The 19,562-nt window shown below is 38.7% G+C and overlaps 1 protein-coding gene across 1 annotated transcript in view; it reads left to right on the top strand.

Annotated features, from left to right (window-relative positions):
* The window catches only part of DYTN (dystrotelin), a 68,422-nt gene that overhangs the window by 23,606 nt on the left and 25,254 nt on the right, over nucleotides 1–19,562 (top strand). The window contains exon 9 of the mRNA XM_005574063.5: nucleotides 295–443. Coding sequence (XP_005574120.3) covers nucleotides 295–443 — 149 coding nt within the window. The remainder of the gene's footprint in view (nucleotides 1–294; nucleotides 444–19,562) is intronic.

Raw genomic sequence — 19,562 nt, 5'->3', positions numbered from 1 at the left:
CAACCGCAGACTTAGTCCTCTTTGATGCCCTCCTCTAGGTGTAGAATGCCAAATGGCGGGGTTACTCTAAGGAAGAGGACTTATTGAGGGGGTTGGGGTATGTAATTTGGAGACATGCTATTTCTATGAGAATGTGAAGAAATTCAGGGACAAGAAGGAGGTAAGATTATTTTTCTGAGGACTTAAGAGAAATAATTCCAAAAACTTTCAAGGTGGCCAGTCCACCCAAGTAAGGAAAGAAGACCATGCATAGACTGATGTGACACTTTTTAAAAATGCTGGCTCTTTCAGCAGATGTCAGCGATGCAGAATACAAAACTTCTCTTCAGGACCCTCAGAAACAACCTTCTTCAGGGGCGCTGTAGGAAGAAAGAAGCGGCGAGAAGGCAGCGGCTGCTGGACCAGGTGAATCCAAAGGGTGTGCCTCACCATGCACAGGCCAGGTGAGTGGCTGCGAGGATCGGCCGGTCCCGCAGAGCAGCCGACCAGGGCCATGGATGTTGTGGTAACCAGTCAGCAATCTGTCTAATGCTGAAGGTCCTAGACAAGGCAGGAGGCAGGGTGAGGGATGGACTTCAGATATTTTTTTCCTCTAAAAAGGGCCTTTAATTTCAAAGTAGAACTAAGAGGCTATCTATTATTCCTATGTCACATTTACCTATCAGGTTGTTATCAATATATGATTAAAGTTAGAGAATTTGGATATCATCTTGATGTATATCTTTAATATTGTATATATAATTTAAATTTGAAAATAAAAGCAAAGATATCGGGTTGCAGTTTATCTTTATTCTTAAAGCCAGCTATTTTCACCTTTCACTAGGAAAGTAATGATAAAATGTTAATCATCTGGATATATTGGATACTTGAGATCTTGCCTAAATTTCTATATTCCCATAGTCACATCACAAAGATCCATACTCTTTTTTTTTTCCTTTCTTTTTTTTTTTTTGAGATGGAGTCTAGCTGCAATGCTCAGGCTGGAGTGCGATGGCACCATCTCAGCTCACTGCAACCTCTCCCTCCTGGGTTCAAGCGATTCTCCTACCTCAGCCTCCTGAGCAGCTGTGATTACAGGTGCACGCCACCACACCCAACTAATTTTTGTATTTTTAGTAGAGACGGGGTTTCACCATATTGGCCCGGCTGGTCTTGATCTCTTGACCTCAAGTGATCTGCCCATCTTGGCCTCCCAAAGTGCTAGGATTACAGGTGTGAGCCACTGTGCTCAGTCTCCATACTCTTATTTGCATTTCTTTTGGCTACTGAAGCCAGACTGATCTTTTACACATTTTTTTTTTTTTTTTTTTTTTTGAGACGGAGTCTCGCTCTGTCTCCCAGGCTGGAGTGCAGTGGCCAGATCTCAGCTCACTGCAAGCTCCGCCTCCCGGGTTTACGCCATTCCCCTGCCTCAGCCTCCCAAGTAGCTGGGACTACAGGCGCCCGCCACCTCGCCCGGCTAGTTTTTTTGTATTTTTTAGTAGAGATGGGGTCTTTTACACATTTTTGACAAACACGACAGCACGTCTCACCCACTCATCCCCTCCAAACCCTCATGCCTTCCTTAAATCAGATTCCTCCATCATTTCCCCATTGTTTTTAGGCTGAAAATGAAAAGTTGTAACGTGACTTAGTCTTGGTCCTTTTGGTCCACCATGCTAATCTCTCCAGCTTCATTCCTCCTCCACAGTCTCTGTGTTCCAGCCCTGATTCTACCCCACATATGACTAAGCCAGATCTATCCCACCCTTAAGACTTACACCTTCATTTTAAAGGATTTGTCATAGTTTGTAACTACACATTTATTTATCTAACTATCTGATTACTGTCTGCCTTCTCATTTTGCTAAAAGCTCCATCAAGGAACCTGATTTCACTCCCTCTCGCATCTCCACCACCTGGCTCATAAAGTCACGCAAACCATTCAATCCATCAGCAAATCTTGTTGGTTGTACCTTCAAAATAGATTTGAACTCTGAGTGAGTCTTGCTATTTCCACTGCCACCACCTCAGTGGTCCCTTTCTCCTGCATTGTCACATGACCTCCTAACTGGTTCCCCTGCTTCCTCCTCGGTCTCCCCATGGTCTACTCCTAGTGCCATAGGCAGGATGACACTTTTCAAATTTTGACCAGGTCATGTCACTCCTCTGCACAAACTTTTTTGTGGCTTTCCCTCTTCCAAGAAAGCCACAGTCCTTCCAGTGGCCTTTAGCCTGGTCCTATAAACGCTGTTCCCCACCAGCTCGTGGTCCTCCTCTGCACCTCTCCCTGACTTGTTCTGCTTCAGCCTCACAGCTCTCCTTGCTGCTCCATGAATACACCAGGCATGCTGCCACCTCAGGGGATTGGCACCCCTAAATCACCTCCCTGTATGGCTTGGCTGCTCACCTCCCAAAGACCTACCGAGGTCTTTGCTCAAATGCAGGCTCATCCTGCAGGCCTTTCCTGACAACCATTTACCATTCAATCCCTGTCCTCACTCTGGCACTCCCAGTTATCCTTGCTGGCTTTATTTTTCTTCAGAGCACTTCATCACCCTCTGACATCCTCTATCTTACTTATTTATTATTTATTGCTGTGCCCTTCTCTATAATGTAAGCTCTATGAGGGGAGGAATGTCCACTCCTCCCCTCTATAATTGCCAGAATCTATAATGTCTGAATATGATAAATGTGCAATAAATATTTGTTGAATAACAGACCGACTGAATGAATAATAAAATGTATGGTGCATGATGGAGGGATTGATGGATGGATAGATAAGGTGAACCATGAGCTCTTTTAGAATGTAGTGGGAAAGAGTCAAGGAGTGTTGGAACAAGGTAATAAAGTTTGACTGAATCTGGAACAGAGACAGAAGCCTTGCCCTCAACTAACCATATGTGTGGCCATGAGGAAGTCACTTCACTTTTCTATGGCTCAGTTTCTTTGCCTGTTAACTGGGATAACCTCTCCTCTCTACTCCCAGAGTAGTATTTCCAGAGGTGAGATGAGGAAAGGGAATTGCAAGGGCTGTACAAAGCCAAGGTTCTCTAAATGTCAATGTGTTGTACTCTGTCCACCCCAAGTACAATAGAGTTGTTCCCCAAAATAACATTCTTATGTAATAATTTTCAGTGTACCCTAGACTTTGATGAGTTCAGAAATTCTGATTTGTGGCTGATCTGGGAGAAAAGAATGTGGAATATTACTAAATCACAATGTAATAATAGTAAAAAACACATCTTTGATATCTATTATGTTGGCACACTAGCACTGACCATCTTCTAAGAGATTAATGGTTATTGCCAAATGATAATATTGAATTCATTCAATGATTCAGCAAATAATCTGCATGGTAATAAGCCTTCTCCCTTTTGATGTAGTTTTATTTACTTTACATATGCTAGTTTGCACTGAGAATACTTTCATTTACAAAACCAGAATTAAAAGTTAGATGCCAAATATCATCAGTCTTATTAAATATTTCAGGAAGTTCTTGAAAATATAGTTAAAAAGAAACTTAAAATGCTGAAAAATAACAGAAGTACTTCTCTTTGTAGCTAATTTAATTGTGAATTACCAAGAAACCCCAAGTAACTCTAGCAAAAATTACTAGAATTAAGAGACTTCAAATGATGGCAGAAAAATAAAATAAATATATACAAAATTCTTCACTGTACGAGCAATAACCAGCTAGAAATTTTATAAAAATCTCATTCAAAATACATGTAAAAATTATATTTAAAAGAAACTACAAAAAGTGTAACAAAAAAGATACAAGACCCAAATAAAAGTATAATATTTTATTGAGTACAGAAAACAAGTCCTGACCAAAAGGAAAAAATACCAAATTCCTAAATGAGAAGACTAGCATAAGAATGTACCTGCTCCAAAAATTAATAGTTGATTTTCGTTATTTGCTTCAATACTTACAAATTTGCCTATTTGCAAAAATTTATTTGTAACCCTAAAATTAACACTCATGGTGCTTTTGCAGTATTTGCAGACATGAGCAGAGTGGCAAAAAATTTTTGAGTTGCCTGATGCACATGTTCCCAGCTGAGGTCAAACCGGATAGTGCTCTGTGTCACTGTTTCAGCCCTCATACTATAAGCAAGTGTCCTTTTTGTGTCTATTTTGTGTCATGATTTTTGCGTATCTGTGCTTTTTGTTGGCAATTTTACTTTTGCAAATGGCCCCAAAGCATGGTACTAAATTGCTGTCTAGTATTCCTAAGTACAGCAAGACTGCGATGTGCCTTGATGAAAAAAATACACGTGTTACATAAGCTCATTCAGGTATGATTTATATTGCTGCTCACCATGAATTTAATGCTAATGAATCAACAATATGTATTTTAAAAGTGTCTTTATACAGAAACACATAAAACAAGGTTGTGCATTGATTGGTTGACAAAAATATTGTGGCCAGAGGCTTGTAGGAACCTAACTCTATATTTCCTCTAGGAGCAATGGGTTCAGTATTTCCTAATTCAGTGTTCATGGTGGCCTTATAAAGTGTAACTACTGTGAATAATGAGAATCTACTGTATTTAAATTAAATGCATTTCCAGATAGAATCACAATGTTTTCTAAATAGGATAAAATAATTTTGAAGGTATGTTGGAAGAATAGTTGTACAAGAATAGTAAAATTATGAGACTGAAGAATACTGAGAAGGGATGTTAATATCTGAAGAACAGATGTTAATACAACAGATATTAACACTTACTACAAAACTACTTTGACCAAATAATATAGTATAAAACGGGACTGAACATGTAGGTCTAAGGATGAGAATACAAAATATAATAACTGATGTAAACATATATGGGAACCTAATATGTGATAAAGGTGATATTTCAATTCATGGAAAAATAATGCATAATTGGCTATCCATCTGAAAGGAAAATTGGCCCTTATTTTGCCCCATATACTTAAATAAATTCCAAATTGATTGAAATTTAAATGTAAAAAGAATTTAAAATAAATATTAGAGAAAAACAGAACATCTCCTAAGGAAGAGAGAAAAACAAAAAATTATGAAGGAATAAACAGATGTATATGATAGCATGCAATTTTAAACATTTTGCTATGGTAAATGATACTATAAACAAAATTAAAAATAAGCCCTAGACTTAGAAAAATATTTTCGGTAATAAGACAAATGATGCTATAAAAAGGGTCCCTGAAAATTGATAAGAAAAGCTTGATGTGAGGCCAGAAGTGTTGGCTGCTGTGGAGAATTCAAAACAGGGACCTCCCTGGCCATTAAGATGGAAGAGCAAATAGTTTCTCATCCTGGAGAAATACTCTCCAGGGTGGTGGTCATATCTTGTAAGGATTCAGTCCCATGTTGAGTAATGTCTTTGACAACGGAAAGAATTGCAATCCCCCAGCTCAGTGCCAAAAGTGTGGGGTGTGTTTGAAGCTTTTTATAATTCCATTAAACCTATCCAGATTATCAACAGTGCCATAGAAAGGATGAAGCCAGGGAAATTTCTCAATGGCAAAACAAATTTATTTTGCATTTATTTTACCCTTCTATATGTGAAGGGTAACAAAGTTCTGTATGAGACTTATTATTAGACGTTCAGTATACACTGTGCTGTGACATAAGGTAGTTTCTGTTGACCAAGGACTTGACAAAGGCCAGTGAATTTACCATCCACTCTGCTCCTCAGGAGGGGAAGTTGACTCCAAGTCCTATGGACTTCACAGATTATACCTGCAACCTTACAGAATATCAAAGAGAGAGCCTTGCTCTCCAGATTTCTCATTCGAGAACACCTCAACTCAATGAACTGTGTCATCATGCAGCTGCTTACAGGAGAGCTGGTGGTAGAAAGGCCTGGGGCTGCAGCTGTTGCAGGTGGAGACCTGTGGGTGTGCAAAAAGCTATGCCCATGATGCCACAGAGATTCCGTATATTCAGATGACCATGGGGACATTTGTAGGGGCCTCTCTGTCCCTATATACATGATCTTCTCCAGGTTGTTTACTGCCCTATGCTGAAGACCAACTTCAAAGTGGAATGTGAGGCCACCATTGACATGCATCTTCATGCTGACCACCTGGTCACGGAGGACTTCCCATTGCAGCTCTGCAGGATTCAGCCCAGGAGGAGGGAAGCTCAGAAAACAGGAGTGGCCTTGCGGATATCCCAATGGTTATCTTTTATGGGGGAACAAAAGCCAGCAGTATATACTTGTTTTTGTGATTATTCTGTATCAGAAATGAAAAGGACTCCTTAAATTACAATTATTTTTCTTCCTCATTTCCTCGAGGCGTCTACTTCCAACAGGCACCTTTAATCAGATTTTTATTTGAAATTCAACAGAATTTCTTAATGCTATTTGCAAGATCATTTCACAGAAAACGTTTCCTATGACCTCCCCGTGTTTGTACCAAAAATGCACAGAAAACTTGTTGCGACAGCCGTTGGAGCTGTGCTGGAAAGTAAGATCATGGGGACAAAAGGAAACTTCTCTCTGACTCACTAATAATGAAAGTAGCTGAGCACTCCCCACAGCAAAGGGTCTGTGGCCAGATGGCATTGCTTATGAGGTTTGTAGGTGCCCTCCAAGGAAGAATGCAAAGTGGCATCCACTGGAAATGTGTAGTTTTTTTTTGTTTGTTTGTTTGGTTTTTTTTACCCACTCCATTTCTGTAGTTCTTTTTATAACATTTTTCACTATAACTTCAAAATTTTTAGGGAACTGAGAAAAAAGTGTCCCTTGCTCTTATAGGAGTAAGGGGATTTGGCTGGTGCTGGCGTGTTTCTGAACCCTCAAGAACGTCATAAGAACTCATGCTGCCGTCTTCTGGGAATATATTGAAATGCAAAGTTATGTAAGGGGAAAAAATGAGTGTGTGCTCCTTTTGTTATTGGGAGGGCTCTGAATGGCAGGAGCCCCGTGCCCAGGATGGGTTGGTGAAGGCCCCTCTCCTCAGGGTGGTGCCAGGAAAATGTCCTTGACTTGATGAACTTGGCCTGCCCCTCACCCACCTGAAGGACCTGTTTTGATCCAGGGTTTTTCGACTTGAAGCCAGTGTTTCCTCAGTCTCCCTTTGTGGTTCAAAGTCAATGATGAGTCTGTTGCAAAACATTTCTTCCTTCAAACCCTATCATTGTTTTGTTGGTCCACAATTAACAGGATCTCAAAAATAAGCTATGCGACCAGGCTAAGTGGCTCATGCCGATAATCTCAGTACTTTGGGGGGCAGAAATGGGAGGATTGCTTGACCCCAGGAATTCGAGACCAGCCTGGGCAACATAGGGAGATACGTCTCTACTGAAAAAATTAAAAATTATCTGGGCATGGTGGTGCATGCCTGTGGTTCCTGCTATTCAGGTAACTGAGATGGGAGGATTGCTTGAGCCCGGTAAGTCGAGGCTACAGTAAGCCGCGATTGCACTGCTGAACTCACTCCAGCCTGGGTGAAAATGTCTCAAAAATAATAAATAAATAAATAAATAAATAAATAAGCCATGCTACTTTGCACAGTAATTGCCCTTCCTTCATAGTCGCCCTTCTGGGCAGGCCTGGGCAAGGCAGGCTCAGACTGAAGGCCTCCCAGGCCTTCCATTGTCCTGTAACAGCATTGGGTGATCTGTAATGCTCCCTGCATTACATGCCTTCAATGCTGAGGGTAAACAAACCTGATTTAGGCACTGCTTTATCTCAGGACTTCACCAGTTAAACTGATAAAACTTATCTGAGTCATTTGCAAGTTGCTTCTCAGAAAATACATTTCTGGTTTATAAATCTTCTTTTATGCTCATATGACATTAATAACTATCTGTATTTGATGATGTGTTCAAACGGAGTAGCAGAAAATAAAGAGGCCATACTTTCTAAGAAAAAAACTAAAAACTCAAGAAGAAGAAAAAGAAAATGGGGAAGAAGAGGTGAGTGAAGAGGAAAATACACAAAATACATAAATAGGCAATCACAGAAGAAGAGTTCCAAATGGCCCTTAGACACCCAAAAAGATGCTCAACCTCTCTATTGGTTAGAAAAAAGGTAAATAGGCCAGGCTCATGCCTGTGATCCCAGAACTTTGGGAGGCTGAAAATTCTGCCTCCCAAAGTTAAGGAGGATCACTTGAGGCCAGGAATTTGATACCAGCATGGGCAACATAGGGAGACCCCATCTCTACAAATAATTTTAAAATTAGTTGGGTGTGGTGGTGTGCACCTGCAGCCTCAGCTACTTGGGAGGCTGAGGTAGGAGGATCGCTTGAGTCCAGGGGGCCAATGCTGCAGTGAGCCATGATAGTGCCACTGCACTCCAGCCTGGGTGACAGAGAAAGACCCTATCTGAAACAGAAAAAAGAAAACTGCAACAATGACATATCATCGTTTTACTTATTGAAAAGACAAAGATTAAAATGAATGGCAACATCCTTTGCTGGTGAGGAGGGAAGAACATAGATGCTCTTGAAATCTGGTAGAAGCACAAATGGCTACAGAATTTTCAGAAAATACACTGAAAAATATTTATTCAATAAATTTATTGAACGCTGTTCTAGGCACTTGGGCTACATCAGTGAAGAAAAAGAGAGAAGGATTTCTGCTGTCTTGGAGCTTGCATCCTAGTGAGGACCAAACAAACGATAATGGTATATAAAAAAAAAAAAAAAAAAAAAAAGAAAATGGTATATAAGGGAATTATATCATACGTTAAAATATTTAAGTATTAAAGTTTAAAAAAAGGAGAAGCAGATAAGAAAAATAAAGACTTAGAGAGTTGGTAGCAAATTTAAATATGGTGGTTATAGTGGGCCTCAGTGAGAGGTGATATTTGATCAAAGTTTTGAAGGAAGTGAGGGAGTAAGTCATGCAGACATCTGAGAAAAGCACACTGCAAACTGAGGAGACAGCCAGCATCAAGTGGGAGCATGCTTGGTATTAGGTTGGTGCAAAAGTAATTGTGATTTTTGCCATTAACTTTAATGGATCCAAAGAACAGCAAGGGGGCTAGCATGGTTGAGTGGGATGAGGAAGGAGAGTATAAGAGAAGAAATAAGGTAGGGTGTGGTGGCTCATGCCTGTAATCCCAGCACTTCAGGAGGCCAAGGTGGACAAATCACATGGGGCCAGGAATTGGATACCAGCATGGCCAACATGGTAAAACCCCGTCTCTGCTGAAAATACAAAAATTAGCCAGGCATGGTGGCATGTACCAGTAATCCCAGCTACTTGGGAGACTGAGGCAGGAGAATCACTTGAACCTGGGAGATGGAGGTTGTGGTGAGCCAAGATAGAGCCACTGCACTCCAGCCTGGGTGACAGAGCAAGACTCCATCTCAAAAAGAAAAAGAAAAAAGAAAAAGAAAAAAGAAGAGGTGAGAAAGTAGGGGCAGATGGAAGGCCAATGTAAGGACCTGGGCTTTTACTCTGGGGAAACATTGGAGGATTGTGAGTAGAGAATCTAACTGAGGTTTCAAAACTCTCAGTCTGGCTGCTGTGTTGAGAATAGACTAAAGAGGGCCAAGCAAGGTTCTATAAACATTTTCCTAAATTTTTTCCAATATTTCTATTACAAATTTTAATTTAAAATTTCAATCTGTTTGGAATTTATTTTAGCAAGGGTCTAGCTTTACTTTTTTTCCTGGGGTGAGGAATTATGTGAACTTTTAGCCAATTATGTGATCTTTTTCCCACTTAATTAAAATGCCAGCTTTCTCATGTATTAGCTTCTCTTGTATACTTGGATTAATAGAACTTATATTCTCATCCTTAGATCTATGTGTCTATTCTTGCATTTGCACTAAATTATATTGTCATGGTCATTCTATAGTAAGTAGAAGAATAAGATTGCCATCAACCAAGATGGGGAGGCCACAGGTGGAGAAGGTTTGTGGGGGAAATCAGGAGTCCAGTTTGGGACACACTAAGATTGAGAAGTCTCTGAGATGTCCCTGGGGAGATATTGACCAAGCAGCTGACTATTCATATCTGGAACTTGGAAAAAAGGGTCTGTACTGGAGATACCAATTTGGAGGTTGTTGGCATGTTAATGATTTTTAAAGTAATGAGATTATATGAGATCACCAAAGAGAGAACGTAGAAGAGAAAGAGAAGAGGATCAAGGACTGAGCCCTGTGACGCTCCCTTTACAAAGCTGCAGAGAAGAAGAAAAACCAGCAAGAGAGACTGAGAAAGAGTAAAGAATGGAGAGGGAAGAAAACCAAGAAAGTGAGGAATCCTGGAAGACAGATGAAGAAAGTGTTCAAGGATGAAGGCATGGTGTTCTAGTGTCAAATGCTGCTGCTAGGTCAAATAAGATTGACCTTTTCCCTTGAAAAGTCAGCGAATCCAGGAGCTGGATTAATTTGAAAAAAATTAACAAAATAGATAGACCACTGGCTAGACTAATAACAAAGAAAAGAAAGAATAATCAAATAGATACAATAAAAAATGAGAAAGGGGATACACTACTGATCCCACAGAAATACTATCTACCATCAGAGAATACTGTAAACACCTCTAGGCAAATAAACTAGAAAATCTAGAAAAAAATGGAAAAATTACTAGACACACATACCCTTCCCAAGACTAAACCAGGAAGAAGTCAAATCCCTAAATAGACCAATAACAAGTTCTTAAATTGAGGCAGTAATTAATAGCTTACCAACCAAAAAAAGTCCAGGACTAGACAGATTCACAGCCGAATTCTACCAGAGGTACAAAGAGGAGCTGGTACCATTCCTTCGGAAACTATTCCAAACTATTGAAAAGCAGGGACTCCTCCTTAACTCATTTTATGAGGCCAGCATCATCCTGATACCAAAACCTGGCAGAGACAGGACAAAAAAAAAAAAAAAAAAAAAAAAGAAAGAAAAATTCAGGCCAATATCCCTGATGAATATCAATGCAAAAATCCTCAATAAAATACTGGCAAACTGAATCCAGCAGCACATCGAAAAGCTTATCTACCACAATCAAGTTGACTTCATCCCTGGGATGCAAGGATGGTTCAACATACACAAAGCAATAAACATAATCCATCACATAAACAGAACCACTGACAAAAACCACATGATCATCTCAACAGATGCAGAAAAGGCCTTCAATAAAATTGAACATCGCTTCATGTTAAAAAACTCTCAATAAACTAGGTATTGATGGAATGTATCTCAAAATAATAGGAGCTATTTGTGACAAACCCACAGACAATATCATACTGAACGGGCAAAAGCTGGAAGCATTCCCTTTGAAAACTGGCACAAGACAAGGATGCCCCCTCTTACCACTCCTGTTCAACATAGTATTAGAAGTTCTGGCCAGGGCAATCAGGCAAGAGAAAGAAATAAAGGGTATTCAGATAGGAAGAGAGGAAGTCAAATTGTCCCTGATTGCAGATGACATGATTCTGTATTTAGAAAACCCCATCATCTCAGCCCCAAAACTCCTTAAGCTGATAAGCAACCTCAGCAAAGTCTCATGATGCAAAATCAGTGTGCAAAAATCACAAGTATTCCTATACACTAACAATAGACAAGCAGAGAGCCAAATCATGAATGAACTCCTATTCACAATTTTTACAAAGAGAATAAAATACCTAGGAATACAGCTAATAAGAGATGTGAAGGACCTCTTCAAGGAGAACTACAAACCACTGCTCAAGGAAATAAGACAGGACACAAATGGCAAAATATTCCATCCTCATGAATAGGAAGAACCAATATCATGAAAATAGCCATACTGCCCAAAGTAATTTATAGATTCAAAGCTATTTACCTCAAACTACCATTGACATTCTTCACAGAATTAGAAAAAAACTACTTTAAATTTCATATGGAACCAAAAAAGAACCTATATACCCAAGATAGTCCTAAGCAAAAAGAACAAAGTTGGAGGCATCATGTGACCTGACTTCAAACTATATTACAAGACTACAGTAACCAAAACAGCATGGTACTTGTACCAAAACAGACATATAGACCAATGGAACAGTACAGAGACCTTAGAAATAACACCACACATCCACAACCACCTGATCCTCCGCAAACTGCCAAAAATAAGCAATGGGGAAAGGATTCCCTATTTAATAAATGGTGCTGGGAGAACTGGCTAGCCATATGCAGAAAATTGAAACTAGATCCCTTCCTTACACCTTATACAAAAATTAACCCAAGATGGATTAAGGACTTAAATGTAAAACCTGAGTCATACATTTAAAGACTTAAATGTAAAACCCAGAACCATAAAAAGCCCTAGAAGAAAACCCAGGCAATACCACTCAGGACATAGGTATGGGCAAAGGCTTCATGACAAAAATGCCAAAAGCAATTGTAACAAGAGCCAAAATCGACAAATGGGATCTTATTAAACTAAAGAGCTTCTGCACAGCAAAAGAAATTATCCTCAGAGTGAACAGGCAACCTACAGAATGGGAGAAATTTTTTGCAACCTACCCATCTGACAAAGGTCTAATATCCAGAATCTACAAGAAATTTAAACAAACTTACAAGAAAAAGAAAAGCCTCATCAAAAAGTGGGCAAAGGATATGAACAGATATTTCTCAAAAGAAGACATTTATGCAGCCAACAAACATATGAAAAAAAGCTGAACTTGACTGATCATTAGAGAAATGCAAATCAAAACCACAATGAGATACCATCTCATGCCAATCAGAGTGGCGATGATTAAAAAGTCAAGAAACAGTAGATGCTGCTGAGGCTGTGGAGAAACAGAACACTTTTACACTGTTGGTAGGAATGTAAGTTAGTTAAACCATTGTGGAAGACAGTGTGGCGATTCCTCAAGGATCTAGAACCTGAAATACCATTTGACCCAGCAATCCCATTACTGTGTATACACCCAAAGGAATATAAATCATTCTACTATAAAGACACAAGCACACGTATTTTTATTGCAGCACTATTCGCAATAGCAAAGACATGGAACCAACCCAAATGCCCATGAAAGATAGACTGGATAAAGAAAATGTCATACATATACACCATAGAATACTATGAATCTATAAAAAGGAATGAGATCATATCCTTTGCAGGGACATGGATAAAGCAGGAAGCCATCATCCTCAGCAAACTAACACAGGAAGAGAAAACCAAATGCCACATGTTCTCGTTCATAGGTGGGAGTTGAACAATGAGAACACATGGACACGGACAGGGGAACAACACACAGTGGGGCCAGTTGTGGGGGTGGGGAGTGAGGGAAAGGAGAGCATTAGGACGAATAGGTTATGTATACAGGGCTTAAAACCTAGATGACAGGCTGATAGGTGCAGCAAACCACCATGGCACACATATACCTATGTAACAAACCCACACATTCTGCACTTACATCCTGGAACTTAAATTTTTTTTTTCTTTAAAAAAAGAATTGACCTTTGAATTAGCAGTGAGGAGATCATTAATGACCCCCAAAAACAGCATCACAGGACAGTGGTAGTAGAAAAAGTCTGACTGGAGGCAGAAAGAAAGGGGAGCTGAGGAACTCAAGATACCAAATAAGAAAATTCCAGGATTTTTTGCTGTGGTGGGAGCAAAGAGATAATGTAGGTGATAGGGCCACTGAGGTTAAGGTAGCATGTTGTTATGATGGCAAAGTAACAGCATAGCTTTTTTGTATAAATTACGGAGTACGAGTGTAATTTTATTACATGGCTATATAGTAGAGTGGTAAAGTTAGGGCTTTTAAGGTGTTCATTACCTGAAAAACATACATTATACCCATTAAGTAATTTATCATCATCTACTCCCTTTCCATCCCCTCATTCTTCTGAGTCTCCATTGTCTGTAATTCCACACTCTATGTTCATGTGTGCACATTTAGCTACCACTTATGAGAACGTGTCATATTTGACTTTCTGTGTGAGTTTTTCAGTTAATGGCCTCCAGTTCCATATATGTTGTTGCAAAAGACATGATTTCATTCCTTTTTATCGCTGAACAGTATTCCTTCATGTATATATACCACATTTTTGTTATCCAGTAATCCAGGAAAGTAATAGCATGTTCGAGGGAATTAATTCATAGAGAGAAAAACTGATGAACTGGTACAACAGGGGAGAATTATTGGAGCAATGTCATTCAGCAAAGAGGGGGCAGGATACACATGTAGAAGGATTGACTTTAGAATAGTGTATTTACTAGATAATAAAATATACACAAGATTTGGCCCTTGGAGTACAGGACAATAAGCCAGAAACAACCTAAGTGTCCCTTCGTAGAAAAGTGGTGGAATATGTATGATTACGAACATTCTGCAGAACGTGATGAATCCACTTAAAAGAACAAGTTTTAGCTGCTATCTACTATACTAGAAGGAATTCACCATCATGCATCAGAGAAAAAAGCAAGTAGCAGAATAATGTGTGTGGAATGATTTCCTTGTTTTTTAAGAAAGTTATACCTGATGTAAATGACGAGTTGATGGGTGCTGACGAGTTGATGGGTGCAGCACAGCAACATGGCACAAGTATACATATGTAACAAACCTGCACGTTATGCACATGTACCCTAGAACTTAAAGTATAATAATAAAAAATAATTTTAAAAAAATGCATATTGATGTTTGTAAATATCTGAGTACAGAAAATGGTGTGTATATGATATTGTTTGGCTGTCTCCCCACCCAAATCCCATCTTGAATTGTAGCTCCCATAATCCCCAGGTGTTGTGGGAGGGACCTGGTGGGAGGTAATTGACTCATGGGGACAGGTTTTTCCCATGCTGTTCTCATAAGAGTGAGTAAGTCTCGTAAGATCTGATGGTTTTATAAAGGGCAGTTCCCCTACACAAACTCTTGCCTGCTGCTATGTAAGACGTGCTTTTGCTCCTCTGTTGTCTTCTGCCATGATTATGAGGCCTCCCCAGCCATGTGGAACTGTGAGTCCATCAAACTTCTTTTTCTTTATAAATTACCCCATCTTGGGTATTTCTTCATAGCAGTGTGAAAACTGACTAACAGCAGTGTATGACCGACCATGCTGGCACTCTGATCTCAGACTTTCAGACTCTAGAACTGTGAGAAAATAAATGCCAGTTGCTTACACCACCCAGTCTATTTGTTACAGCATCATGAGCAAATGAAGACAGAGCAGAACAATACCAAGATATTAAAGCAATCTCAGATGGGGTAGGAATAGAGTGTGTCATTCAGAAGGTTTGTTACAAAGAAATTGTGGGTCATCCTATTCTTCTACCCCAAAATGCACACCCCGGTATAATTAAGTATATCACAGAATAGTCATGTCTTTCCCTATGTTCTCATTGTGTCTTGTAGAAAGTATAATGTTACGCTTAAAATGATTGTATATTTATCTGTTCTTTAGATGTGAATTATCTGGGATTAGGAGTTCTCTGCTTTTTTGTTTTATATCTGCCATAACTTGAGAAGATGTTTAAAAATAATTTTTGAATAAAGGAATGAAACCAAATGGAATTATATAACATAGAATATACCTGACCTTAAACTAGTCTGATGTATTATATGTTCTTTCGATTTGACATGATAAACACATACCTACATTTATAGCCCCTAATGTCTGACCTGAACAAGATGACCCAGGGGATTTTCTGCCGTCACCCCTGAATTCTTTGCATTCTCATGTCTAGATTGTCAAGGAGAAGGGAAAATTGAATTTTTATTTCTATTATTGGCTACTTGACTCTCTGTCAACAAAATTGTCTGGAAAAGAACACAGAAAGAAAAGCTGGCCTACTTTATTGCTATTGTGGGGGTGGGTGAGTAAAACCTTCAATATGTGACTTACATTTTCTAAAAAGGCTTTCCTCAATGTCATGCCTGATAATTAAAAGTTGCTACAACTTTCTTATAAAACTTGGTAATAGGGGCTCCATTCAGTACAAGAGTTCTAAAGGAACAACGGATGTAAGGCCAACTAGACCAATGGAAACAGCAGCCACAGGTGCCTCCAAGCCTACACCTGTACCTGAAAGAATGTCTTGGGGTCAACAAACTGAGGACAGCAACCCATGCTACCAGGTGAGTCCAAAACGGAAAGGAACTGCTGCTAAAGCACAAATATTCTGGACCATTTTGTAGCGAGGTTCAGTGAACCATTCCCTAGTTTAGGGATTCTTTGAAGATGTTCATATGACCAAGGAAATATCTAAAACCTTCTTTCACCGAGTAACTTTTTATCTCAAATCACAAAGTGCTATACATTTATAATAGAAAGTTTCAAAAAGTCAAAAGAGAACAAAGAACAAAATTAAAATGGCAAATAATCCATTATTACCCCACTTGCAATATATTGGTATACTTCCTTTCCTATAAACATTTTTAAATTAGTTTAGACTATACTGTAAATTCATTATATAGTTCTCTATAGTTAGATTATGAGCATTTTCCATTGTCATTATAATTCTTCAAAAAACATCTTAATGGTTATATAATTTTTATTTAAATAAGTATAATATGATTTAACTCCACTGTTGTTGATATTTGGATTATTTCTAATTTTTGCTATAATTTAAAACTTCACTATTAAAATTCTTATACATTGTTCTTTGTACACAGATCTCCAATTATTTCCTTAGGATACATTTCTAAAGTGAATCACAAGAATGAAAAGTGTGAACATTTTTAAGGCTCTTCATGCTTATTGCAAAATTGCCTTTTAGAAAGGAATACCAAGTTAGGGTTCCAGTGAACGTAGCACTTTTCTCACGAGATCCTTGCTAATATTGACTATTACCTTGTTTTAATTTTTGATAATTTTTATCACCAGAATATATTTAATTTGCTTTAATTTGCATTTCTCTGACTCACAGTGAAAAGAAGCTTTTCCCCACATAGTGTACGAGGCAATTGTCTTTTTTCCTCTGTCAGCGCCTGCTGCCATTTTTACTGATGAATCAGCTTGATTTACCAATGTATTTAAACTTTTTATATTTTGACTGGAGAAATCTTTCTTCCTAGTTATTTCCTTTTAGTCTTATTGATAATATGACTTCCTACATATAAACTTTCAATTCTTATAAAAGCATTAGTCTTTTTTTTTTTTTTTTCTCTTGAGATGGAGTTTCACTCTGTCACCCAGGCTGGAGCACAGGGGCACTATCTCGGCTCACTGCAACCTCTGCTTCCCGCGTTCAAGTGATTATCCTGCCTCAGCCTCCCGAGTAGCTGGGATTCCAGGCACTCACAACCACACCCAGCTAATTTTTGTATTTTTAGTAGAGACAGGGTTTCACCGTGTTGGCCAGGCTGGTCTTGAACTCTTGACCTTACATGATTCACCCGCCTCAGCGTCCCAAAGTGCTGGGATTAAAGGTGTGAGCCACCATGCTCAGCCTAAAAACATTATCAGTCTCTTTCTTTTTCTTTTTAATTTCTTACACAGTTTTGTGCTGGCAAAAATTTATCCATTAAGAAATCAAAGGACTCTAGCTGTATTTTATTTTAACGTGATTTGATTATCTTGACACATAGCTTTTAAATCTATCTGGTTTTTATGCTGATGCATAATAAAAGGTAAGATAAGAGAGTCCCCTATTCCTTTTTACTTGAATAAATCCTTTCCTTTTTAATTTCTGTGATGGTTCCTGTAGTATATACCAAAATGTTTATCATTTTAGAATGTGTTTTAATGCTATCTATTCAGCTCAATTGCTTTTCACTTTATTTTTACATAAAAACAGCATTATTTGAATTATTCTAGCTTTCTGATAGCCATTAACATAAAGCAAGTTTTCCCTTTTTATTTCATTTTGTTAACCAATTTACTGAGATACAATTGACATGCAAAAAGCTGTACATGCTCTGGTGCAGTGACTCACACCTGTAATCCCAGCACTTTGGGAGGCTGAAGCGGGCAGATCACTTGAGCTCAGGAGTTCAAGACTGGTTTGGCCAATGTGGTGAAACCCCATATTTACTAAAAATACAAAAGGTTAGCCAGGCGTGGTGGCACACTCCTGTAATCCCAGCTACTCGGGAGGTTGAGGCAGGAGAATCGCTTGAACCTGGGAGGCAGAGGCTGCAGTGAGCCTAGATCACACCATTGCACTCCAGCCTGGGTGACAGAGCAAGTCCCTATCTTAATAAGTAAATACATAAATACCATTTAATCAGTTTTTCTTTTTTTTTAAGAAAAAGAAAGCTGTCCATATTTAATGTATACTACTTGATGAGTTTGGGGATAAATATGCAGCTGTGAAACCACCACCATCAAGGTCATAAACAACTCACCTCCTAAAGTTTCCTCCCTTTATCATTATTATAATTAATTTGTACGTGTGGTAAGAACACTACGAGAGCTAATCTCTGAGCAAATTTTAAGTATACAATATACAATGTTGTTATAGGCACTGCTGTTTAGTAGACCTCCAGAACTTATCTTGCATAACTGAAGCTTTATACCCATTAACCATTTTCTCCCTTTTTATTTTTATATTTTTACATATTAGCTATAACACAATTATTCCTTTTTAAAAATTTTAAGTTCTGGGATACATGTGCTGAACGTACAGATATACATGTGCCATGGTGCTTTGCTGCACCTATCAACCCGTCATCTAGGTTTTAAGCCCCGCATGCATTAACTATCCGTCCTAATGCTCTCCCTCCCCTTGCCCCCAACCCCCGGAAAGGCCCCAGTGTGTGTTGTTCCCCTCCCTGTGTCCATGTGTTCTCATTGTTCAACTCCCACTTATGAGTGAGAACATGCAGTGTTTGGTTTTCTGTTCCTGTGTTAGTTTGCTGAGGATGATGGTTTCCAGCTTCATCCATGTCCCTGCAAAGGAGATGAACTCATTCTTTTTTATGACTGCATAATATTACATAGTGTATATATGCCACATTTTCTTTATCCAGTCTGTCAGTGATGGGCATTTGGGTTGGTTCCAAGTCTTTGCTATTGTGAATAGTGCTGCATTAAACATACGTGTGCATGTGTCTTTATATTAGAATGATTTATAATCCTTTGGGTTTATACCCAGTAATGGGATTGCTGGGTCAAATGATATTTCTGGTTCTTGATCCTTGAGGAATTGCCACATTGCCTTTCACAATGGTTGAACTAATTTACACTCCCACCAAGTGTAAAAGCGTTCCTATTTCTCCACAACCTTACCAGCTTCTGTTGTTTCCAGACTTTTTACCAATCATCTTTCTAACCGGCTTGAGATGGTATCTCATTGTGGTTTTGATTTGCATTTCTCTAATGACCAGTGATGATGAGCTATTTTTCATATATAAATATTTTTTTGCCATATAAATGTCTTCTTTTGAGAAGTGTCTGTTCATATCCTTTGCCCACTTTTTGATGGGGTTGTATAACACAATTATTCTTCTAAAAGAATCCTGAAATCATTTGTAAGGTGCCCCAAATTAATCCTATTAGTATTTTGATTAGCTTTGCATTAAACCTGTATGTTGATAAGGAAACATCTTTTATCTTTGTGATATTTACCTACAGAATCACCTAATCCCCTTGGAAATTTAATTGTTAGTCTAAAGAGGGACAGCTCTTTAGACACTAGGAAAAAACCTTGTAGAGTAAAAAATTCAATCTCCATAGTTGACCAAAAAGCAGCCATCAATTAAGAAAGCATTCAAGCTCGACATCAAAC

Source organism: Macaca fascicularis, chromosome 12, assembly GCF_037993035.2.
Source record: "Macaca fascicularis isolate 582-1 chromosome 12, T2T-MFA8v1.1".
NCBI lineage: Eukaryota > Metazoa > Chordata > Mammalia > Primates > Cercopithecidae > Macaca > Macaca fascicularis.
The sequence above is the reverse complement of the archived record's forward strand: the minus strand, read 5'-3'. Positions and strand labels throughout refer to the sequence as shown.